Source organism: Pteropus medius, unplaced genomic scaffold (genome assembly GCF_902729225.1).
Source record: "Pteropus medius unplaced genomic scaffold, Ma_sr-lr_union100, whole genome shotgun sequence".
Lineage (NCBI taxonomy): Eukaryota > Metazoa > Chordata > Mammalia > Chiroptera > Pteropodidae > Pteropus > Pteropus medius.
In genome coordinates, this window is record NW_024344253.1 from 3,724,729 (window position 1) to 3,751,011 (window position 26,283).

The 26,283-nt window shown below is 32.4% G+C and overlaps 1 protein-coding gene across 4 annotated transcripts in view; it reads left to right on the forward strand.

Annotated features, from left to right (window-relative positions):
* AGL (amylo-alpha-1,6-glucosidase and 4-alpha-glucanotransferase) overlaps positions 1-22,342 on the forward strand; it is a 58,280-nt gene extending 35,938 nt beyond the window's left edge. Inside the window, exons 22-34 of one of the 4 annotated variants that reach the window (XM_039869555.1) lie at positions 122-258; positions 506-639; positions 1,498-1,673; positions 4,567-4,669; positions 7,468-7,693; positions 8,909-9,020; positions 11,102-11,237; positions 12,227-12,339; positions 13,163-13,374; positions 14,575-14,672; positions 16,138-16,225; positions 16,336-16,469; positions 21,891-22,342. In XM_039869555.1, the coding sequence (XP_039725489.1) occupies positions 122-258; positions 506-639; positions 1,498-1,673; positions 4,567-4,669; positions 7,468-7,693; positions 8,909-9,020; positions 11,102-11,237; positions 12,227-12,339; positions 13,163-13,374; positions 14,575-14,672; positions 16,138-16,225; positions 16,336-16,469; positions 21,891-22,008 (1,787 nt within the window). In that variant the 3' untranslated portion in view covers positions 22,009-22,342. Of the gene's footprint in view, positions 1-121; positions 259-505; positions 640-1,497; positions 1,674-4,566; positions 4,670-7,467; positions 7,694-8,908; positions 9,057-11,101; positions 11,238-12,226; positions 12,340-13,162; positions 13,375-14,574; positions 14,673-16,137; positions 16,226-16,335; positions 16,470-21,890 lie in introns of those variants that run through there. The other 3 variants (XM_039869557.1, XM_039869556.1, XM_039869558.1) reach the window with 3 other exon arrangements.
* The last annotated feature ends 3,941 nt before the right edge of the window (positions 22,343-26,283 follow it).

A 26,283-nucleotide genomic window follows, 5' to 3' on the forward strand; every position in this document is an offset into this window, starting at 1 on the left:
GCAGCCCTTGTGTCCACCTCTGTATGTTCACCCCAAATCACTGGACACGAGCAGCAGCCCAGGCTATGGGAACGAATTGCCTCTGCCAATAATATAGCATGCTATTTCTATGACTTTTCAGGATTAATGTCTGTATTAGCAGAAATGAGACCAAAGAATGACTTGGGGCATCCTTTTTGTGATAATTTGAGATCTGGAGATTGGATGATTGACTATGTCAGTAATCGGCTTATTTCACGATCGGGAACTATTGCTGAAGTAAGTAAAGCTATATGTCCAAAAAAAAACAAGAGCACAGTAAGAACTGTATTACCGTGTTATATGTAATATTTACATTGTTTTCTAACCTGAAACATTTTTCTTTTTCATCATCTTTTAGTTCTAATAAATGGATATCCGGTTGATAGATTACTGATTAGTCAAGTTGCATGTTTGGATTTACCTCTTAAAATATACCTAACCTGTAATCACACCAAATTAAAATTTTAAATTATCTTTATAACAGGTTGGCAGATGGTTGCAGGCTATGTTCTTCTACCTGAAGCAGATCCCACGCTATCTTATCCCATGTTATTTCGATGCTGTATTAATCGGCGCATACACCACTCTTCTGGATACGGCATGGAAACAAATGTCAAGGTATGTCCATCCACAAAGCTGGTATAGGAACCAAATACAGAGTCAGTTGTGCACTCTCAAAAGACCAAAACATGAGGAACTGTCATAGACTCGTACAGCCAGAAACATTTATAAGTAGATAATAAGTTTATTAGTATCTTTCAATCTAGAACATACAAAAACTTAGATATTAAAATCTGTTCTATAAAGCTAAAAATATATGTTGATGGGAACATTTAATTGTTTTATATTATTTGTTTCTATTCATTGAGTTGAGTTAATGGATATAATTTTTAAAATATACATACACAGTTCCTTTTCCAATTTTTCATTAGTTAAGAGAAAAATACTCTGCTATTATTATGAATGTGATTTGCCTGTCTTGATGAATTTCCTTAAAATGAAACCACAGATCAGAATGTATCAGTTGAGGAGCCACCACATTGATTTGGGCAGAATTTCTGAAAGTACGAAACCTCAACCCTGCTATTTGTTTCGTAACAGACCTTGGACTTAAAGCCACCTAGAAAATTGGTGAAATGAGAGCCGCTTTGAAATCTAACCAAATTAAAAATGTTTTTCAACTGATATTACCATTGTTACTCATTTGTGTACAGAGATTATTTGAAGGAAAGAAATCAAGTAAAATAATACTGCTCAAATTTTTTGAATCAAAAGGTATAAAATTTTAGTTATGTAAGATGAGTAAGTTCTAGAAATCTGTACAACATTGTGTCTATAAATAACAGTATTGTACACTTAAAAATCTGTTAATAAGGTAGATCTTAAGTGTTCTTACTACAATAAAAATTTTTTGAATAAATAAATTTTTTTGTATTTCTCTCTACCAATAATATTTTGAACTTCAATTTATTACAGCTTTGTTCAGAATGGTTCTACCTTTGTGAAACACCTTTCATTGGGTTCTGTCCAGCTGTGTGGAGTAGGAAAATACGCTTCTCTTCCACTTCTTTCACCTTCGCTTATGGATGTACCATACAGGCTAAATGAGATCACAAAAGAAAAGGAGCAATGTTGTGCGACTCTAGCTGCAGGTAAGAAATTACTTACAAGGTAAAAATATGTAAGTCAATATTATTCAAAGAGGAAAAGTTATGGAGAAATGATTATTTTTTTAAAAACTCATGATATAATCCAAGATTTTGTTATTGCCTAATAAAATTTTATAGATATTCACTTGTAAAAATAATAACTATGCTTACTATTTAATTATTACTGTGCAGCAGGCACTTATTTATATGTGTTTTTTCTTGTGGCTAGTTAATACTACTATGTGTTTCTATTTTTTTCAACTTGACATTTTGTATTTTTTTATCAGATTCGTTTTACTTTCTTTTTTCCATTATATTATACTTCTTTCCCAATTTTAAGAATTAACGCAACCTTTTGATTACAAGAGATCATGTAGAGGTCTACAAGTTACAAACATATGTTGAATAATTTTTTATTATGTAACTAACTGTAATCAAATTTTTTCAACTATATTTATTGGCATTCTTTTCTACAAATAGTGTTGAAACCTGAACCAAATAATTAGTCTAAGTGAAATAGGCTAAAGGACAGGTTTTTGTTTTCTTTTTAATATATTTTGAGCTTTTTCTAGGAAGTCTTAATATTTGAGGACATTGAAGTTTATAATCTCCAAACTAAATGAAAAATACCACATCACAGGATGAAAGTAATAGTATTGTCTGTGTGATTTCCTCTGTTGCCCCTTAAATTTGCATCTGCTCAGCCAAAGAAGAAAGACTTACAGGGACCTAATGACTCAAAAAAATTATCTTTTCGTTTAGAATATCATATGAACCCTCTGAATGTTTCAGTTATATTATTGTGTTTTAGATTTTCACTCAACTATTTGATCTCCTCCTGGAACTTATTTTTCCTCTAGGAGTACATGCAGATACTCATGAAACTGAACTGAGCTATTGTAGGGGAAAAATTAACATGCAGAATTTGGTTTTAAAGCCTACTGTGTAGAAGCCTATTACATAAAATAGTAATCTCAACATTTTAATTATATACACTGCTGTTGTTAAGCACTCCCAAAATAGATATATTGATATGATACCAGATATACTTACATATTAGGTACAATATAAAACAAAAATAGAAACTAAAAGATAAGTTGATAAATATAAATAAAAGTTATAATATTTGCTTTTAGAATCCCGAGGGAGTGTTTTGTGTACTCCATACTAACAAATTATAGGACTGTACTTAGATTTGAAGATAGGTTTTGGGGGTTCATTTTAAAATGAATACCGAGGCCAGAAACCTTTGTTTCTTTTGATGAGGCCAGAAACCTTTGTGTCTTTTGATGTACAAAAAAAAAGTATAAGCTTTTATAATAATTGACAAGATAGAAATCACTCAAGGTATGTTATCTATAAGTTATATACTGTTAGAGGTCAGTCAAAAAGTTAGTATAAACATTTACACATATCAGTGCTAGAGATTTTATAATTTCGACTTTTTAACAAAGATAAACTGTATTTTAGGACATTCCAACATAAAATCACCCTTGAACATGTCCATACTCATATTTCATCTAAGGTATTAAATGGCTTAAAGTTCCAGGAAGTCTGTATAGCACAGAGCACTATATGTGTTAGCTGCCATTTTCATCATCCTCAAAATTATCATCAGCAACCATAGATAAGCCATATATGTCAACCATGTGTAAATAATACACAAAGTGTTTAGGGAAATTTTGTATTATTATTTTGGAGACAATATAGAAAGAAATGTCTAGTGTTACCTGTAGTTCTGATCTTTCTTAACAGAAGAAAATGTCTAATCTCCACGAAGGTGAAAACCCAATAAGCAGAAACTTAAATAGTGAAGTACACTTAGTAATTGCCCAAATTTTCTTTTATCTTAGTCTTTTATTTCATTTATTCAATAATTTTTTATAATATATTATTTTCAATGATAGATATATTTTAGTAAACAAAGCAGAGGATGTTTCTGTATCGTGGCTCTTATTTTCTATTGGGGAAGAGTTGTTCCTTCAACAAACCAGAAAACAGACAAACAAGATAATGTCAGAGCTTAGAAGTTATGAATGAATGCTGTGTGCATTTTATTTATGTTCTCAGTTTTCCCTTCCTGAAATATTTATTAAATTTATGCTTCGGCATAGTTCTTTTTTTGAGTGAAATGCTAATTTCCTTTGCTTTGCTTTCCTACTGATTATTGTTTTTAGTACAAATACAAATAACATTTGTATTTTTTTATGTTTAATAGGAAACCAAACTCAATCTAAAAATAAAATTTTAGATTTTATCCATTGATAACGCTATTTTATCTCATGAATAAAGGCTGCAATTACCTAGAATGTTCAAGTTATTTGATACCTGAAATCCCTGTTTTCATATGTAAAAACTGTTCTTGGCTAACAAAGTGTAATACTTTTAAGTTGTTTTGAATTAATAGGATATTGAGTAATACTCTTTGACCCTAAAGTGATAGATGACTAAAACAGTTAATATGTATCATTAAAGTAATCATTTCTTATTTAATTTGTTGTCTTTAAGTTGCAGGTAGCATCTTTGCAAATATATCATTAATATTACATTAAATGTTTGTTTATGTGTTAAATATTTGATCTCTGACTTTAATTCATTCAAAGAAATTTATCTGTGTTTACATTCAAATCAGTTTAGATAGACATTACTCTCTAGCCCTGGTTCTGAATCTCTTTTGAGTCCACAGATTTCTTTAAGAATCTGTTAAAACTATGGAACCTCATCAAACAGATGTTGACATAAACGTAGACACACATTTTACAGATAATTTTAGAGTTCGCAGACTACCTATAGCTCATCCTGGGTCTCCAGGTTTAGTGACTGGTCTATAGTAAAGGAGTTCATAAGCATGTGTGTACTTTTTAAATTAACATTATTTTTTTGTGTTTCCTGTTAGGCTTGCCTCATTTTTCTTCTGGTATTTTCCGCTGCTGGGGAAGGGATACTTTTATTGCACTTAGAGGTATACTGCTGATTACCGGGCGCTATTTAGAAGCCAGGTAGGAGATCTCTAAAAGGTTCAGTGCAGCCTTCTGTTTGAATGTTTTTTACATGCTCTTCAAACTTTCCTCTTATCCATCCACTCTCAATATTTGAGAGAGATGTTTTCTGTAAATGTTTTTTTCTTTTATTTTTTACATGTTCATTTAATAGGATCATAGAATTGCAAATGAGTGAAAATCTTCGAAGTTACTAACTTCAGGTTCCTCATGTTACAGGTCAGGTTATTTTCAGCATTTGTTAATTTCTTTCAGTAAAACTAAAAAATTGTATAACCATGTTATTAACGTCGCTCACTAAAGAATAAAATTTCTATGCCTAAATTAAGTATAAGAACTCAGATGAACTTTTAGGTAGAATTTGAAAGTCCTTCTATAATGAAGATACTGCGGGCTCTTTGAGTCCTGTAGAAAGAACTATACTATCAGGTTTTCTTCTGTCTTGTCAGGCCTTGTAACTTCTAGTTTTATGTTTTCTAGAAAATGGTGTTTTCTTATGCCATAATAATATAAATAGATTTATTGGAGGTAGAAAAGAAAGCTCAACAGCAGTACCACTCAGAGTGTGTTCCACAAATCAGCACTGTCTCCATCATCCAAAAGTCTATTAGAAGTGCATATTTGTGGTCCCTGTATTGGTTTTCCTGAATCTGAAGCTGGGGTGGAGAGGGCAGAGTTGGCAGGTTGAAATCCCTTAATTTCACAGGGGCTCTTGTGATTACCAATAGCTCAAGGCTAAGTTTGAACAGCAATGCTCTAGAAGTTAAAACTTGGGGAAAAAAAGACATTTATAGGATACCTCATTTTGGTGTCATCAGAAAAGTAACTGGTTTGCTTCTTTGAATAACAATAGTTTTATTTTTGGTCCTTCTAAAATTTGAAAATTTCTAAGTAGACATCTGATATGTATTATATTCTTCCCTACTAACCTAATATACTAAGACCTTTTCTTATTGACTTACGATACCATTATGGGGCCATAGAAATTGAGAGGCTGTTTGCTTCTTCCCCAAATGCTTCTAAATGACTGTGACTAAGTAAGAATGGGATCTCAGGATTCAGCATAATATAGTGGTTAAGAACTTGGGTTTGGGCCAGACTGCCAGGTTCTAATTCTGGTTCCAAACTACTACCTGATAAATTATTTATCCTCTTTGCTCTCTGTAGAAGTGTCTAGAACAGTGTCTGCCACATGTGAAGCATTCCATAAATATTAGTTTTTTAAAGTCATTGTTTTCATTGTTATTCGGGCTCCCAATTATCACTTCCATGTACTGTCAAAAATTTCTGCTGCTTAATTTTACACACGACTATCTAGATCAAGAGTCGGCAAACCTGTTTCATATGGCCTATGAGCAAAGAATGGTTTTTACCTTTTTAAAAAGTCATTTAAAAAAGAAAAAACATGACTGAAACCATATATAGCCAACAAAGCCTAAAATATTTACTATCGAGCCCTTTACAAAGTTTGCCCACCCCTGATCTAGATGATTCCTAGAGGATAATATATTTGCTAGATTCATGCTAACTGCTATAAATTATAAACTCTTAAATTATAATGGCTTTTCTTAAAATTTATTTCTTGCTTCTACTCCAATATGGTTATTCAGGAGGCAGCTTTTCACATAGTGGTTTAAGCATACAGACTCCTTCATCTTGAGGATCTACTGTCTTCCAGGGCCTGAGTCATCTCCAGTTCTCTGGCAGAGAGGGAGAGATCCTGGGGAAGTTCATCCCGTTCCTTGTACTTAACATACCTCAGTTTTATTTATATTCTTTTGCCTTAGTATGCAGTCATCTAGCCACAACCAGCTGTAAGGTAGTTTGGGACATGTAGGAAACCATTTTAGTGGACATATGACTATTTCTACTACAGCTAGTTCTACTTTCTCCCTCTGCAGAGGTATTTGTGGACAGGGGTCTTTGGCTTCAACTTGCAAGTGTAGGACATTGTTCTGGATGGTGAAGACCGCTAGCACTGTGGCCCTTTATTAACTGGAAGTGTCACTGTACACGCTAACACTTTATACTGCAGAAAATAAAAACTTTCCTGCTGCACTATTATTTAAGAGATAGGTATTAAACTGAAACGTAGAAGTAATTAAATTTCTAAGTGGTTTAGCCAAAAAGCACTGAGGCCTACACATTTTAAATGGTTTTCCAAGGCATACAGATGGTAACACGAGGATTTAAACCTCAGTCCTTATTTCTTACTTTCCTACTCTTTTTAGAGTTTTCATATTCTTTGTAAGATGCTATGCCATCTTACAAAGTTGTCATTTGGTATATGATAGTAGGTTAACACTTTCAAAGATAAAATATCCTTTTACCAATTTTTGAAAATTAATCCTGTTTTTCAAGGTCAGCTTCTACTCATTTATTTTTTTACATGTTTGCTTTGCTCTTGATATTTGCTATTTAAAATAATAGAATGCATGTTCTTAATTACTTAGATTTTGAAATACCAAGGATTTCAAAAGTAGAATCTAGAGCTGGATGTGACAGGGGAGCTTAGAAATCACCCAGTCACATCCCTTACTCCACAGATGGAAAAACCATCCCAGAGAGGGTAAGTCACACAGATGTTAGAAAAAAACCAGGGCTAAGATCAAAGTTTCTGACCTTTAATTCAGTGCTTGTTCTATATTTTGACCACTTTCTACATGAAAATACAAAGCAATAAGGACAGGAAAGAAAAATGCATCCAAAATAATAGTCACCAAAAGTGACTTTTTTGTCTTCTGATTTTCAGGTGATTGTTTTCATGTGAAATAATCTACCTAATTCTGTTGTTTTAGGAATATTATTTTAGCATTTGCTGGTACCTTGAGACACGGTCTCATTCCTAATCTCCTGGGTGAAGGAACTTATGCCAGATACAACTGCCGGGATGCTGTGTGGTGGTGGCTGCAATGTATTCAAGACTACTGTAAAGTGGTTCCAAATGGCCTAGACATTCTCAAGTGCCCTGTCTCCAGAATGTATCCTACAGATGATTCTGTTCCTTTGTCGGCCGGCACAGTGGTAAAAATCATTTCTTAAAATAATTTATTTTCCTGAAAAATAGCTTTTAGCTTCTAAAAAAAAATACATGTAATTAGGAATCTGAATCTTAATTCTTCAGACATTGCTATTAGCATCTGCTGGTACTGTGAGAGATTGCAGAGATAAAACTTGGGGCTTACTTAAAGAGCTTGCAACATGGTAGAAGAGATGATGCATACGTCATATGGTCATTGCAAAAAGAGGTGTGTAGGAAGCGCTGCGCAGTCTTTCCTAAGAGGGAGGGAGATGATCTAGTAGGTAGGTCTCAGGGAGGACTTTAGAAAGTAACTAAAATTTCACATAAACTGGACCTGAACTAAAAGGTGAGTAAGATTTCAGCAGAGATGAGAGAAGTTGTCGAAAGACATTAAAGATGAAAAGAATAATAAAGCTCAGGGTGGATTGAAGCATAGTTTAGAATTTAAATCGTACTGCTCAGTCTAGTTTGGCTTTTTGTGTAAGGCACCTGCAAGGTAGTAAAAGATTGTGAAAAGGGTGAACCAGGTTGTGGAGAGCCCTGACTACCAATCCAGGGAGTTCAGAGTTTCTCAGTGCAGCATGAATAAACATTTTTGAGTAATATTTTCCCAGTCAGTAATGTACAGTGATACTATACCTTTGCCACCTCTGATCTGCCTATATGTTATTGTTTGTTTGGTTATGACTGTGGAGGACTTCTAAACTACCTCAGGGCAAGCACAGATTGGTGTCTCCATGATGTTTATTTATATCATGAAGTATTCAAAGAACATTTGTCAAAAAACAGTTTTACCTAAAATACCACATTAGTATATAATTTGTCCCCCTTCCTATGTATGTGAATGAATAAGAATGCCAATTTAAAATTTAGATTTCTGTATAATAAGCTAGATTCACTTACTACTAGCTGAACAATTCACTCTAATAGAAACTATACAAGCTCACAAGATTCATTTTCTTGTGTCAGCAAAATTACAAATTATTTCATGTCACAGACATTAATAGTTAGAACTACAATATGTTAAATATTCATATGCCAAGGGTCAACTGTATTATTTGATGTATAAGAGCTGCTGCTTTCCCCAGTCCTACCCCTGACCCCATTTTTCCCTCCAAAGGAAAATGTATTTTCACAAAACTTCAGTTGTGGTATTCAGAGGAAGGTAAGAAAAATGTAATTTCTAACAGAGGTAATGTCCATTATGTCTCAAACAGGATCAGCCATTGTTTGAAGTAATACAAGAAGCTATGCAGAGGCACATGCAGGGCATACAGTTCCGAGAAAGGAATGCTGGTCCACAGATAGATCGAAACATGAAGGATGAAGGTACCTCACTTTACATAGTAAAGATTTACCGATGAGGTAAAATTAAACCTTGTAGTTGTTCATTTATTTGACAAATATTTTATTTGCATGTAAAACTTCAGAATATAACTATGGAAAAAAGATTAAGATGATTCTGATCTCACTAGTTTAGTTTTAGTTTCTAGAAGAAAGATAAAATTTTATACTTTTGTTAGCCAATTTGAAAGATAATTTGGAAGTTGCATTTATAATCATAATAAGAATCACTGATAATTAAGTACTTACTGTGCACTGGGCATTGTGCTGCTTTGCCTATGTTATTCCCATTTAACTCTCCCAGGAACATTGAGGATGAGTTATATTCTCATTTTTATTGATCGGATGACTGACTTGTAATAATTTTATTAGAGTAATAGAATTATGAACTTTCTTTTTTTTTTACTTTTTTTAACACTATTATTTTAACATAAAATAATAAGCTTAAGTGATTAGACATTTTAGATAACTCCCTAGCTCATTGGCAAACGATATATACTCAGAAATTTAAATACCTTCTTGTATATTATGAATTCTTTTTTAAACAGTAGTTAAACCTCATTTAGTTAATTTATTATATGTAGTGGCAGTGTACAAATTTTATACCCAGCTGAGCTGGCAAAGATCACTGAATAACTTTTTATATCCTTCACTAAGAGAACTAAATAGAATTAGATTTTATATTTTAAAGAATATTTTTTGTGATATCTCTGAATTATTTTAGTTTTTAATTTTAGTTTTGAAACACTTCAATATACAGAAAATAACATGCATTATACCTTTGAACCTGGAATTGAAATTAGACAGATATTAACATTTGGCCTTATTTTCTTCAGATCTTTTCTTTTGTTTTGAAAAGAAATAAATCATTACAGACATATGTAAAGCTTCATCTCTATCTCTTTCTCTTCCCTCCTTCTCCGGAATTAACAAATATCTTATAATCACGGTTTCTATTTCCATGTATGTTTTTGTATTTTATGCGCTTATGTATATTTGATTATGTGTAAATTACATATGATATATATTATGTAGTATATATTCAGTATGTTGTTATATATCATAACATTATGTATATAAACTATATAAATATTTTATATGTTTTTAAGTTAAATGTCTTATATAATCATGTAAGACATAGCCACATAGACGTACACTGTTATATATACTAGTATTATCTATATTTTATGGAAATATATGGAAAACTTATGCATATCTTTTTGCAACTTGTATACTTTTTCATTTTGTTTGGGGAATTTATCCATCTTGATTCATGTAAATCCAGTTTATTAATTTTAAATGGTATAGAGTTTTCCATTGTATGAATAAACCACAGTGTTTATCCATTTCTATACTCAGCAGTTATTTACTTTTTTCTAATACAAACGATGTTACAGTAATATCCCCGTATGTGTCTCCATGTGCACATAGATAAGGATTTCTCTAGAGCAGCGGTCCCCAATCTTTTTGGCACCAGGGACTGGTGCTCCTATGAGAATCTAATGCCTGATGATCTGAGGTGGAGCTGAGGCAGTGATGCTAGTGTTGGGGAGTGGCTACACAAACAGATGAAGCTTTGCTCACTCCCCTGCCCCCCACCTTCTGCTGTGCAGCCTGGTTCCCAACAGGCCACGGACCAGTACCAGTCCATAGCCCGGGGATTGGGGACCCCTGCTCTAGAGTATATATCTAGAAATGAAATTACTCCAGAGAGTAGGGGGGAGCTAGATGGGGTAAAAGGAGTCAAATACGTGATGACAAAGAAATCTAACTATGGGTGGTGAACACACAGTGCAATGTATAATATATGCCTAACTGTTGAATTGTATGCCTGAAACTTACTGGATTTCGTTAACCAATGTCACCATATAAATGAATGGATGGATGGATGATAAATAAATAATAAATAATTTTAAAAAAAATTTTTTTAAAGAAATTAAATTACTATGTGGTAGAATATGCATATCTTCAACTTTTAAGGTATTACCAAATTACTCTCCAGAGTAGTTATCCTCATTTATTACATTACTTTTAAATTTTACAAGTGTTTTATTTTGCTTTATTAGGTTTTAATATAACTGTAGGGGTTGATGAAGAAACAGGATTTGTTTATGGAGGAAATCGCTTCAATTGCGGCACATGGATGGATAAAATGGGAGAAAGTGACAGAGCTAGAAACAGAGGAATCCCAGCCACTCCAAGGTAAGGTTTATTTTATGGTGCTTATATAATTATACCCTTTTTAAAACCACACCCTTGCGGAAACCTTTATTCTATTTACCATGAAGTCTTCATATTAATCAATGAAAATCTTCCTTTCTCCCTCCCACTTCCTCTTCCATTAATCCCTCCCTCTCCCTTATATGCACATACACAATCCTCTTGGTAAAAGTCATCAAGTAAAGCTATCTGTTGTTTCTGGAAGTTCTCAAGAGTTGATTCTCTACAAGTACCTCAAAGGAAAGTTTTATGATTCATTATCTCTGTTTAAGAAATTGTCTTAATCTGAAGTGCTTTTATTGTAAACATTTCATTATGCTCATCTTTGATAAATATAGAAGACAACCAATTATTCCATCCTTTATAAAAATCTTTTCACTTTCTGCACCTTTTTCCCTAATTCTTTTATCTTTTATCCCATTATTTCTTTTTATGATTTCAAATGTTTAATACAGTATGAAGCCTGAGAAGCTGTTTTCTTATTCTAAATTTTATCTTCAATCAGTTATCAAAAAATTACTTAATAGTAGCTACATGCTTTATAAACTTTTAAAAACCTGTTTATTTTGGTGCACTTCCCTTTCATTTTCCTTAAAAATGAGCTCTCAAATTAATTATGTTCACCTTCCCTGGCTTCAGGGATGTGAATTCTTTCATATATCCCATGTTTGCTCTTTTTTCTGGGACTTTATTTCAATATTCCCTGATTCTTTACAGCTATCTTTTTCCAGTCACCATCTCATTTTATTCCATCATCCCCATTCTACTTCTTAGAATTTTTTAAAAATATGTTAAGAAGGTAAGCATGGCAAAATAGTAAGAAGAGAGTTTCTTATACATATTCCTATAAAGTGGGAGGTTTTTTTAATAAATAGTTGTTTTATAATACATTAGTTATATAAGTCATAAAAGTTATGCTCTTTAAATAGTACTTAAATGACTCCAACTCATTAAATTATTTTTAATTTTAGAGATGGATCTGCTGTGGAAATTGTGGGCCTAAGTAAATCTGCCATTCGCTGGTTGCTGGAATTATCTAAAAAAAATATTTTTCCTTATCATGAAGTCACAGTAAAAAGAGATGGTAAGCTGTTCATTTTATTTCCAAGGAAACTTCAAATGTACTGTCTGTATTCTTAACCTATGTAATCATCATTTGACTCAATGAACTAATATTAGAAATCTTAATCTTCCCCATAAGATTAAGAGGAAAGGAATACCACTAGTTTACTAGTATGTAAATTGTAACAAACCTGGTTACAAACCATATTTTTATAGCAACTTTGAAGTGAAATGTGAAAATCATCATTGTTATTGCCTTATCGTGCTTTGCTTTTTCCTCAGTGTGACTATGAGCAAGTTGTGTTTTTGTGAACAATTATGAAATCTTCATGACTCTTTTTCTAGAACTGTGTTCTCCAATAGAAATATAATTTAAGCCACATACATAATTTAAAATTTTCTAGTACCCACATTTAAAAAAGTAAAAAGAAATAGGTGAAATTAATTATGATAATAAATTTTATTAACTCAATCTATGTTAAATATTATTTTAACTTGTAATCACTATTTTATATTCTTCTGAGGAGGTACCAAGTCTTTGGAATCCAGTGTATATTTTACACATCTCAATTCAGACTATCCTCATTTCAAATGCTTAATAAAGGTAACTTTCTCAAACATATAAGAGTGATCCAAAGACAAATCAAGGATCATTTGTTAGAGTCTAATCCTTTTTTGGTAATACAATGAAAAATAATTTTTGACTTTAGGCAAGTGCCCTTCAAAAGATTCTTACACTTTCAAAAAGTGGATAATTTATTACCTAAATATTATTCCTTGGTTGTAACTAAATGTATGAATTTCTTTGAATGCTTAAAACTGCCAAGTCTTTTATCATGTTTTAGGAAAGGTTGTGACAGTCTCATATGATGAGTGGAACAGAAAAATACAAGACAACTTTGAAAAGCTATTTTATGTGTCCGAAGACCCTTCAGACTTTAATGAAAAGAATCCAAATCTGGTTCACAAACGTGGCATATACAAAGACAGTTATGGAGCTTCAAGCCCTTGGTGTGACTATCAGCTCAGGCCTAATTTTACCATAGCAATGGTTGTAGTAAGTGATTCATTTGTTATTTTCAAATTTGAAAAGTGTTGTAAGATGGTTTATTTAGTTCTTTATTCCCATTTGTTTTCAAATTCGTTTAATTGCTTAAAAAATGTATTGTTTACTAGCTAGTTTTATATATGTTTTCTAATTAATAAAGCATTATGCCTATCACTCTTAACCTATAACATTTGGTATCAAAAAATAGAAAATAATGGATGATGACTAATGAAGTGCTTCAAACATTTTTCACATCACAGCACACGTAGAAAATGACAATACTTGTACAGCACACTGAACTAAGTGGATTAGGTTGCTTGTGCCAGATCCAACTGCTTCGGTTAGCCCCCAGCTGCCTTGAAAGCTGAGGACATCTGTACTTTGGCACACCAGTGCCATGACCAGTGTCTCAGCACAATAGTTGGAAACATCTGGACTAGTGAACCAATGGAGGTAGCTTCAATTCACAGTGTTTTCTATGTTTTGTAATTAGTTCTGTCCTGCCAAGAATTCTAGACTCTTGTTATTTTATCTCTCCTTAGACTAAAAATAAACTACAAGGGCAGTGAAATAGAGAAGGTATGTGTTCTGTGCTTGCCTAGCTGTCTACACTTTGTCAAAAAGTGTTCTGAACAGAGTACTCTTAATTATGGTAGAAGAAACAACACAAAGATACATAAAGGTAGCTCCAGTTTAGTGTGTGTTTGATTTCATTTAATCATTACAATTAATGCAGATTCTTAGTCACTAGTATTTTCTCTCCTCCTCCATATCACACACTCATGCTATTGGAGGCCAGATCCTTCTGTATTTGTTACCAGTTATACTTAAAGGAAGCTTTTGTAAATCTTCTGAGGAATAAATTAGATGGGTTTAAGTGTGTTCTGCCTTCATTTTGCTCTGGCAAATTCTTTTTGGAGCTAGTACAGTTTCTTGAAATGACACAAGGAAATAATCACCTCTAACAATTCTTCTAACTTCTAAGGCCAATGACAGTGCTTCCAAGTCAGCCTCAGGATTAGATCAGGTTTGGCACCTGCACCAGATTTCTGACCCACACTGTAGTTTTAAATCGTTTTCCTTCTTTTCTATGTTTATGAATAGTTTATGTTCCACTGTGAGTGAAAACTAATCCTTTTGTAATCTTAAAAATTTTGTGTATTTGTTTTTGACATTGCTTTGACATTTGTGTATTTGTTTTTGACATAGGCCCCTGAGCTCTTTACTACAGAAAAAGCATGGAAAGCTTTACAGGTGGCAGAAAAAAAATTGCTTGGTCCCCTTGGCATGAAAACTTTGGATCCAGAGTAAGTTACAATATAAGTGCTAAGAATGCTGTTGATATTGTATTGCATCAACCATAATTGTTTTACTTGTCAATAAAATCTCTAAAATTGCATTCATACTGAGTTTCTAAAAATACCTCTGTGTCTTCATTAAATATCAGTATTCAAAATGCCTTTGGCTTGTCATTCATTCAGTGATCAGCGAAAGAATGTTTAAGTTTATAAAACTAATATTTCATGAATATTTTCTAATGCCTTTTTTTCTTATTATAAAAGTGATTATTATGGATATTAAAAGTATAGACATATTGTCTCCTCAGAGACAATCTTTATTTTCTAATGTGTTACTCCTAGTAGTTCCTTTGATATTTTTAAGTAATAGGGGTATGCAACTGTTTCTTGATTTTTCAAAAATATTAGACACTATTTGTTTACTTCCTGTGATGACAGATGAGAATTTAACTCCATCCTCACCTAATCACCAGCCCTTTCCATCCTTTCTATGTAATTACACCATTATTTTTATTAAAACCAATAAATAATTTTGTTTTTATTTTATGATTCTGTGTTCATGCCATTTTTCTTTTTCAACTTTTGCTTTTTCTTGAATTTCTAATGGCTATTATGTTTTCCTTCTACTGTTTTGAAGTTTGATACCCATCATCAATTTGTTTTCTATATCATTTATGGGAGAGCTCTATTTCTATAGTACCCTCACCTTTGTAGATTTTTTCTGTGCAATTTCAGTCTTGAGATGTAAAATTTTATATCTGTGTACTTATCTGCATTCAGAGGTGTTCACCACATTTTCAGAGGCATTAAAAACCACTGGTCAAAACTAAAACCTACAGTTAAAGCTTACTCACGTGACAAGTTCCGTCCTCACTAAAAGAAAAAAAATTAAAGTGATGATTTAATTAAACTGGACGTAGATAACTGTCTTGTATTATCTGTCACAATGTTTGTACTTTGTTTAGTTTATAAGTGCATATAAATTCTCTATGTGTATTCAGTTGCTATTTGTAGTCTCATAATGTACTGATTTTAATTAATTTTAAAATAACTTCATGGAGAAACTTTAAAAAACCTTTTCAATGTGTAATAATTAATAAACCCTATCTTTAATGATTACTAATTCAAATTACTCTGTGTATATTTTAATCATCATAAATATGTTAGAGGCCAACTGAAATAATTTACTTTAACCAGTATTTAGTGTTAGGATAACTCCTTGAAGGCAAGATACCTATATACTTTATGTTTTTTTGTGTTAGCCATTAAGTATTTGTTAGTCATTCCCTAACACATTATAAAATTCTCTGAACTCAATGTATACTAATTTAAGGTTAAATAGATGATGAGCTTATTCTATAGATTAAAAGATAAAATAATTTATTTCCCTTACCTTTGCTATTGAACGATTTTTTCTGATGCTTCCTATATAATGTCTCATCTTTTTAAAAACTAAATTTCCATCATTTTGCAGTGATATGGTTTACTGTGGAGTTTATGACAATGCCTTAGACAATGACAACTACAATCTTGCGAAAGGTTTCAATTATCATCAAGGACCTGTAAGAATTTCATTTCTCTTTTCTGAATTTTCAGTTAAAGTTATTTTTCAAGTAATTTTAAATAGTCATAGCTCTTTTTTCTTCCCTTTACTTTAAATCATCTTGTTTAGGAGTGGCTTTGGCTCATTGGGTATTTTCTTCGTGCAAAATTATATTTTTCCAAATTGATGGGTCCAGAGACGAATGCAAAGACTATTTTTTTGGTTAAAAATGTTCTTTCCCGGCACTATGTTCATCTCGAGAGGTAAGTAGTTATCGGAGGTATATAATTTACATAACTAGCGTTTAGTCAGTTTATTAGATATTAGGTAAAGGACATTTCTGTATATTCTAGTTACCCCAATGAAATTTGAAAGTTTTACTCTTTAACACAACAAGTGTTATAATGTAATTTCACCTTCCTTTAATTATTTTAGGTTATTTATTTTAATTCTAAGACTTGATATTGCATGATTTATACATGTGAAATAGTCTTTGATTTTAAAATTTAGCTTTTTTTTGGATATGGTTAGCACAGAGTAAATACAAAAACTAAAAATATTTAGGCTGGGCATTTTGCGTTAACTGATTTAAAGATATATTAATAAATATTTTTCAGAAGTGCTTTCATTATAATTAATAATTAGTTGTTTTATTTACTGTTATTTCAAACCCATTTGTCACATTCTTTGTATATTAGCATATAGTATTTCTCATTATTTTGAGTATTTCTCATTATTTGCATTTATTTTTTCTTTCTTCCCTTTTGTCCTTGAAAAGTCGGAATATCTTGCACTGCACGGATTAGTCTTCTACCTATGACCCCATCCCTGCAGCCTGTCCTGTGACTTTGCTGTAATAATTATCCTCTCTTGGTATTGCACTTGATCCTTCCTTCTTAAACTACAAAGATATGTGTTAGCCCATCCTAAAGTAAAGTCCCTTCATTCTCTTCCTACCTCAACCCTTGTTTCATTCTGGTTTTTTTTAACAACAAAGCAAAAAAAATGAGTATTTTTGACCCCCCACTTAGTCATCCCCACTTGCAGTCTGGCTTGTTTTGCCCTCACCACTCTGCTGCAGCTGCTCAACAAGATCCTTTCTGGTTCCCAGATCCCATGACTTCCTTTCAGTTCTCTTCTTTGACCTGGCTATAGTGTTTGACATTGTTGCTTTTCCTCTTCATGAAAAACTTTGTGCTATGCATAGCATTGAGTTTCCCTTGTTTACCTCATAAAAGTGGAGTGTTCTGTACATGTCAGCTAGGTCAAGTTGGTCGATAGTATGGTAAAAAGTACTTATAGATTTTCTGTCTACTTGTTCTTGAATTACCTAGAGAGGGGTGTTGACATCTTCCGTTATAATTACAGACTTGTCTATTTTTCCTTTCAGTTGTTTAAGTTTTCATTTCATGTATTTTGAAACTTTATTATTAGATGCATAAATGTTTAGGATTGTTATGTTCTCTTGATGAATTGACCCTTTTTTCATTAAGAATGACCTTCTTTATCACTGGCAATACGTCTTTTCTCCCAAATCTTCTTTGGTATTAATATAAACACTACAAATTTCTTTTCATTAATCATTACTATGGTACATATTTTTTCAACCTTTATATTTAACCTTTTTGTGTCTTTATATTTAAAAGAGATTTTTTATAGAAGCATATAATTTGGATCTCGTTTTTTTTTTATAAACAATTAGTTGTTGGGTCTTGCTTTTTTATGCAGCCTGATAACCTCTGACTTAATTGGGATGTTTAGACCATTTGTACTTAATGTGATTATTTATATGGTTAAGTATAAATCTACTTGCTTTCTGTTTATCTTGTCCTTCGTTAGCTTTTTCTTCTTTTTCTACTTCTTTTAGATTGAATATTTTTATTTCATTATATCGTCTTTGTTAATTATTCTCATTCATTTTTTTAATTGTTGCTTTAAGATTGTAGTATACATATCTTTATCATAGTTTACCTTCAAGTATAGTATGAGAACTTTAAAATAATATAGTTCCATTTCTCCCCTCCAGGCTTTTGTGCAATTTTTGTCATCAATTTTACTTTTATATATGTTATAATCTCCACACTAAGTTTTTATTAGTTTTGTTTAAGCAATTGGTTATCTTTTAAAGATATTTAAGTAATACAGAAAAAAAATCTCATACACTTACTCACATAGTTGCCATTTCTATTGCTCTTCATCTCTATGAGTATCCATATTTCCATCTGGTTTCATCTTCTGCCTGAGGACTTTCTCTATCCTGTCTTACAATGTAGGCCTGCTCATGACGAATTCTTTCAGCTTTTGTATATCAAAAGATTCTTTATTTTTCCTACATTTTTGATATTTTTGTTGTGTATAGATTCACAGTTGACAAGTTCTTTTTTTAGTACTTTAAAGTTATTGCATTTTGACAAGAAATCTATCATCCTTTCTTCTGATTTGCTATTAACTCCATTCAGTGTATTTTTCATTTCATACATTATAGTTGTTATCTCTTAAAGTATGATTTGGCTCTTTTTTTTTTATCTTCCATGTCTCTGCTTAATATTTTGAACATATGATGGACTACAGTTATAGTAACTTTTAATGCCTTTATCTGCTAATTGATGTCTGGGTCAGTTTCACTTGTGATTCTTCCCTTAGTATTCTGCTCTTTGCCTGCTAGTGTTTTATTGGATGCCAGATGTGCATTTAACTTTGTTGGATGTTGGATTTTTTTTGTATTTTAATAAATATTCTTGAGCTTTATTTTTAAATGCAGTTAAATTATTTAGAAACAGTTTGATCCTTTCAAGTGTTGATTTTAAGTTTTGTTGGGCCTGGCCAGAACAGTATTTAGTCTAGGGCTAATTAGTCCACACTAGTGAGTCAAGACCCATCTGTATTCTCTATTCCATACTCCTAAAAGTATGAAGTTTTCAAATCAGGCTGGTAGGAGTAACACTGTTCCTGACCCTGCATGAATGTCACATACTATGTCGCCTGATCCTTTCGGTGAAGGAATCCTTTGTTCATCTTTGGTTAGTTTCCTCTTGTGCATTCGCCAATTGCATGCTGGGAATATTTGAGTGGGACTCTGCATATTCCAGAGTTCTCTCTTTGTCAGTTCTCTCCTCTCTAGTGCTCTGACCAGGAAATTCTAGCCTCCTTGGTCCTCCTGAACTCTCAGTTCCATCTCTTCAACTCAAGGAGACTACTGGGCTCCACCTGGATTCCCCTCCCTATGCCAAATTCCAGAACCTCTCTCAAGACAGTACAGTACAGACTTATAGTACTTACTTCATTTTTTTCCTCATTTCTCAAGATCACTGTTCTTTGTTGCTTAATGTCCAATGTCTGGAAAAGTATTGCTTCATATACTTTGTCCAGTTCTTTGATTGTTTCAGGTAGGAGGGACATTCTGTCCATTATAGCTCATGTTTCCCAGAAGCAGAAATCCTTTCTTGCTTTCCAGCCTAGTAAGATGTTCTAGGCTCATCTTCTACTTTCTCTGCCCCAGCCCTAGAACTGGGCCATTCTCTAAAGAACCCTGGTTCTTTTTAGTGAAGAATGTTATTTAGAAACCCAGATCTGGGCACTTGTGATATTCATTGCTCCTGGGGAATCATTGTCAATGTGCCTCCCAATGGAGCTGAGAGGTACACAGGAAATATACGTAGACATACATGCACACATCTCTACATTTTGAAAACCTTTCACACCAGTTCCACTTGGTACTTAATTCTACTTTTCTCCCTTTTTCTATTTGGAATTCCTTTTTCCAACAGTGAGTAACCTATTCCCCCAAACTGTGCTACCACCACCACATGGTCTCTGCTCACTCCGGTGCCCCAAGACATGGATGCCCTCTTCACCCTGCTTGGGCCTGCTTGGGGCAACCCCACTAGGCTACTCTTCTGCATGGATCCCTCCTGGCACCACTTAGGCACTGGGCCACCACCACCCTTGGTGTGAACTCCTTTCTCATAACCCTCAGGCTTTCACATCCCACTCTGTGCTACTCCTGCTGCCCTTCCCTCTTCCCCTCCCCAGTTGTGGTCACTGACCTTCTTTGTCACAACCTAATGACTTGAGGAATGAATTTTTCAAAAAACAAGGGGAAGGGGACTTCTTTATACCCATACTGGTATATGATCTATATCTATTGTGTCTGTATCTAATTATGAGCAGCATATTAATGGTTCTATAAGTTTGTTTTGTTTCTTAATTTCGGTACTGTATTAGTTTGCTAAGGCTGCTGTAATAAAGCACCACAAACTGAGTGGCTTAAACAATAGAAATTTATTGTCTCATGGTTTTATAGGTTAGAAATCTGAAATCAAGGTGTTGGCAGGGCCATGCTCACTCTAAAGGGGCAAGGAGCTAGGGCAGGATCCCTTCCAGCCCTCTGTCCTCACTTCTGGTAGTTCCTTGGCCTGTGGCAGCAGAACTCCAGTGTTCACATGGCATTCTTCCTGGGTACATGTCTGTGTCCAAATTTCCCCTATTTTATAAGGACATCAGTCATATTGGATTAGGGACCCACCCTAAGCCACCTTAACAAATTACATCTGCAACAACCCTGTATCCAAATAAGTTTATATTCTGAGCAACTTTGAATTAGGACTTCAATATATGAATTCACAGTTCAACCGTTACAGATACCCATGTAGGTACCCAGCTTTAGTAATCTGGCATTTACTCTGAAGTAGCTTGAATACTTAGAAACAAACAAGTTTTTTATATTTTCCATCTCTCTGTGACAGTTTTTTAAAATATGGTACAAGATGATATTATTAGTTATTTAGAATATCTTCATATTTACTTAATAGAATTATTTTTTCTATTTTTATTATGAAATATTTGATATCTACAGAAAAGTATATGTAAACATAGCCACGAGTTACAAAGCATAATAATGAGACAAATATGTTCCCATAACCCAACTTAAAAAATGAAACATTATAGAATACTGTATTTTTTAATTTGTTTTACATTTAAGGGATTACATCAAATTAAGAATAAATTTGATATGCTAATAATGTTGTTTTCCAATAGTGAGATCTGGAACAAGTTATTAACCTCTATAAACTTCTATATAGGAATGGTTTCGATACCTACCTTATAGGTTGCTGCGAGCATTAAAGAAGAATGTATATAAAGCACTTATTATTGGAATATAATAAATGCACAATAAATACTATTATTCAGTAAAATGGAAATTAATATAGAAATTTAGGTTGTTTTTAATCGGCATCTTTTTCCTAATAATTATATTTCTTCATTGTTTCATGTTAATTTTACAATTTTGTCAAGATCAAACTTAATACATGTACAGAATTACAATCTGAGTCTCATAAACATACTCTGAAAGGAATAAAATTAAGTCAGAGGGGATATTGGTCTTTATTTTATATATTGCTAGGAATGGTAGTTTCTTCTATGTTTTTAATACATAAAGGGATTTTTTTCTATTTGAAAGTCTTAAATCCCAAAGATTAAATATCAAAGAAAAATTTTAATCTAAATTCTTTATACATGCATTCATCTTTAAGATATCTTGTTACATTTTGTAGCAAATGACTATGTATGATTGTTTTCTACATGAAAAGACAAAATCACCAGATCACTTGCCTATTTTGTTAATCCAACAAGATATGTGTTAGTTACATCATGTCTCATAAAATGGCTTTTCTTTCTTTAAGATCTCCTTGGAAAGGACTTCCAGAACTGACCAATGAGAATGGCCAATACTGCCCTTTCAGCTGTGAAACACAAGCCTGGTCAATTAGTAGTGTTCTTGAAACACTCTATGACTTATAGTTGATTCATGGATACTTATTAAGTTGCAGTCACTTATGTTATGAAATGCAGGGACATAATATAATGTAAATGTTTTATGTGCACAAGCTTGAGTCATTTTAAAAATCTCATTTATATAATATTGATGCCCAAATAGGTTAAGACTGTAAAAGCATTGATTTTTCTTTCTTTTTTTAATATACAGAGGTGCTTTTGATTTGTGTCAGAGAGAAAATCCCCATAACTAATGGAATGTTTTTCTTTCAAATTTAGTAACGTTTTTAAATGCCGAGAAATAAAGATTTTGAAATCCAGAGTTTGAAAAAGAAAGATCATGTAATCTTCAGTTTGTACATAAGTGAAAATGAAATATGAGAAAGTAATAATGAAAGAAATGGAAAAGTATCTTTAGACATGGTATACATTTTCTTTAGTGACAATATATACTGAATGAATACACTGTAGTTAATGTTCTCACCTTTTACTATGTTATTTCTAGTACCTTCCACACTGCATTTAATAACTATTAAATGAACGTTGAATTATGGAAGTGGCCACCTACAATATATGTTCATAAATGGAGCATAGATGTTCATATGTGCTTTTATTTTTTTCACTTATATATTAATATTTTTTTAATATAATGAATGCCAACAGTGTATTTAACATAATTTGCTTGTGTTAATGACACATGAGATATATAAAAAAACACAAAGCATTGAGAATTTGTTTCCTAAAAACAGTTTTACAAAATTAATCTTGAGTTTGAGTTTCCTACTATGAAATGGTTTACATTATCAGATTGCAAATTGTTGGGCTTATTTATGAGAACTTTAAAGAAAAAATGGTATATTAATTTTCTAAAACTTAATAACTATTTTTAGTTTGTGTGTAAAGGTGTGTTGATAGATTATAGTAGGTACTGGTTTCCTATTAACCAAAACCAGCCATTAACTCATTGAGCATTAAGGATAATCTTAGTATCATAAAAACAGATAAGAATTAAGTAGTTATCTTGAATTCAATAAAATTAGTTGAAAAGTTTTTCATGTTATTTTAAGATAACTTAAATCTGAAAAGTCATAAAAGGGAAAAGGTTTTTTAACATTTATGTGATTTGACATTTTGAATAGTATTTGTTTTGTAGGTAGATTTTTTTTTTAATGTGTTTGTCTCAAGAAAACACTTAAAATAGATTGTTATACTTTCAGTTGAAAGACATTAGTTGCAAAAATCCTTTTATTATGATGCAATATTATTCAATGGTATGTTTATAATTACAATAATGGTACAGTAACACTTTTCTCAGTTAGAAATCACATACCCAACCACCTTAACTATGACTAAGAAGTAAAAATGAAGAAAAACAACTATAACTTTTAAATAATAAAAATATGTAAATGCTTCAGAGGTCAAATACCAATATTCTGAAGTTCATGCAATTTACCGTAAGATTACCTGCACACCCTTTTTCAAAGCTGACCCTACTTTAGAAATAGTTTTAATTAGCTTAGTTTTCTGATTTTCCTACCTAAAGCAGATTAAGCCCTACAAATTTAAGGACAGTTGTAATAATAATCTGACTTCTATCTACAAACGCATTGGTTTCCAAGTTTCTCTTCTTTCAGTTCTCATTGTATAACCTTCTCTAACCTATGCAGTTAAAATACCTTCCTTGAGAGAGAGAAACTTTAGTTATTATCAAGGGTTTATGTAGTTCTGTTGCTCTAATTTCTATATTAAAGGTGATAAGAAAAGTAACGACCAACATATTTAATGAAAGCAAGAAGTAATGAAAGCAAGAAGTTAAATGTGATAAAAAAGTTAATAATAAGTAAATGAGTTGACAATTTTAAAAACAGACATATTGGGCAGATACTCACCTCAGTAAATTTTTAGGCTTATTAATGAAAGAACATTGTAATAATCGATATGATCTATTTTAAAATTTAAGAAGGTATGCTACACATTATTTCATTAAAGATAATTAAAATAGCAGTTTTAGACTATAGAGGGATAAATGTCATTTGACTAAAAAACATTTAAGTAGAATGAGTGACGTTGGATTACATTTCGAGAATGGCTCTGTGCCTTGTTTCTTCACTAATGCAAATCAACCCTACTCTTTAATATGAGATGTAAGATTACCAGTTTAACCAGTATGCTACGATAATTTATTAAGTTTTAAAGATAACTGAAGAAGCATGAGACCTGTCATATCTATGGACCTTATAACCTATGTGAATTTTAGCTCATTTCTGACATGTCTTCAACTGCTCTATCTAGTAGGCAAATGTCATTTTTGTGTATGTGTGCCAAGAAAATAAAAATCTTTTCTAAAGGTTTGTATTTTGTTCTTATTCCATTATTTACCATTGAACTAATTGGTTGTTGCTGACTAAGATTTGATTTTGGTGGGGGTGGGGGATGCTTATCTTTTTTGGTAAGATGTATGAGGGCAGAGAGAGAAGGAAGAATTATAGGCTGTTTAGTAATGTAATAGCCATGTTGAAATTAACAGCAAAATAAATTTTTGATATATAAGTAAATCTGTTAGCAACTCTACACTCCCCTGGTATTTCTTGAAACCTTTTATACTACCACGATGTTTTTATTTACCTTTCATCAGCTTACTAAAGGCAAATACTACAGGCCAGAATGATGCAATGTAGATGGGTTTTTCCTGGAGTGACCAAAAAGAATTTTTCACTTTGAATTATACTACTGAGTAATGTATACATATATAGAGAATGGCCAAAGTTGATCCATTTGGTCTTTGCCTTAATCACTGTTGGTTCATTTTCACCACAGATATATATATCTTTATATTCAAGATAAAAAGTATTAACCTAAAACTCCAAACCTCTAATAGCAAAGATTTTATGAATGAATTTGTCAAACTTGCCAAACAAGGATGATGGTAATGCCTACCCTGCAGGATAATAAGGACTCATGAAGGTAACCCGTAGTATATCAGGATTAAGTTGACTGCATATAACAGAGCCCAAATAACAGTGGTATCAATGAGATAGAGGCCCAGAGGTATGCAGTCCAGGCCTTACACCTGGTTCTGTGGTCATCAGGAACCAATGCCAGCATCTAATGACAAAGAATATTCAATGATATTCCAGGTGTAGTTTTTTAGTTTTAGTTCGTCTCCTAGGTTTTTTGAGCAGAGGTGAACAATAATCTCTTTGCTTATTTTATTCAGTGGTTTCTCCAAATTATTTTTCCTCTTGACTTTCCAAAGCCTGATCTTGGGAAAACAAGACCTCAAAGTTTAGATCATCCAAATTAGTTGCAAATTTTATGGCTTGGTTAAAATAAGAATTGTATAATTCATAGTTTTATATTTATATTTTTAAAATATATAATTTTATACTCATTAAATTTTAAAGAAGCAAAATAGCTGTTATTGACATAAGGCAAGATGGAATTTTGTGCAGATTTGTTTGGGGTTTGATTAGTTTTAATTCTACTTTGATCTTTCTCATCAGACAAAAGGAAAAAATGTATTTCAGCAGACAAATAAATGAAAGACTTTGGAATAAATTCCTAGAGTGCAGTTGTTTAATAGACTTAGTCTTTCCTTGTTTGAGTGTCTTTAAAAAGCATAAGCATTTTTTGAAGTAATTCAAAAAAGTCTCTCTAAGACCTAGAGAGACTTTCTATTAAATGTAACTAAGGTTCACTTACTAGAATTCAGCTCTGATTACTCAGAAATAAGCAATTATGTTGCTTCCCTTAGAGGGTCTTCATTTCTGTGTGTTTTCTCATAATGTGATTGTTCCACTGGGCCATGTGTGACTTTAGTGTTTAAAAGATGCCATATTCCATAAAACATGGCACCCTAAACCACTGCTGCCCAACCTACTACATACTGTAGAATACAGAAAAGATATTTACGCAGCATTCTGTGGTAAAATGGGAAGTATGCTGCTGGTTGCTGACAGCTAGTGAGAGAGATGTGTTGCCCGAAAGGCTGAGGAAAACTCATCTCTCTTGTAACCTTTTCATCATGGGGTCCCACATTAGTAAGGACACAGCCCCCAGCACAGAGGCTAACTACTTTACCTTTGCCCAACCTAAGAAAGAAGAAACTATAATTAAAGGAGAGAATGGTGCATTGGACTTAAGGGAACGGCTTATCAGTTTTTAGCCTAGAAACTTCTTAAGGAATGTTCAAGTATAATTGCTTGCTAAAGAAAAAAAATTGTTTTAAAATACATTGCCCATATAAAAGGTATATAACACATATGCACCTTTAAAAAATAATTAACAACCGTGAACACAGAG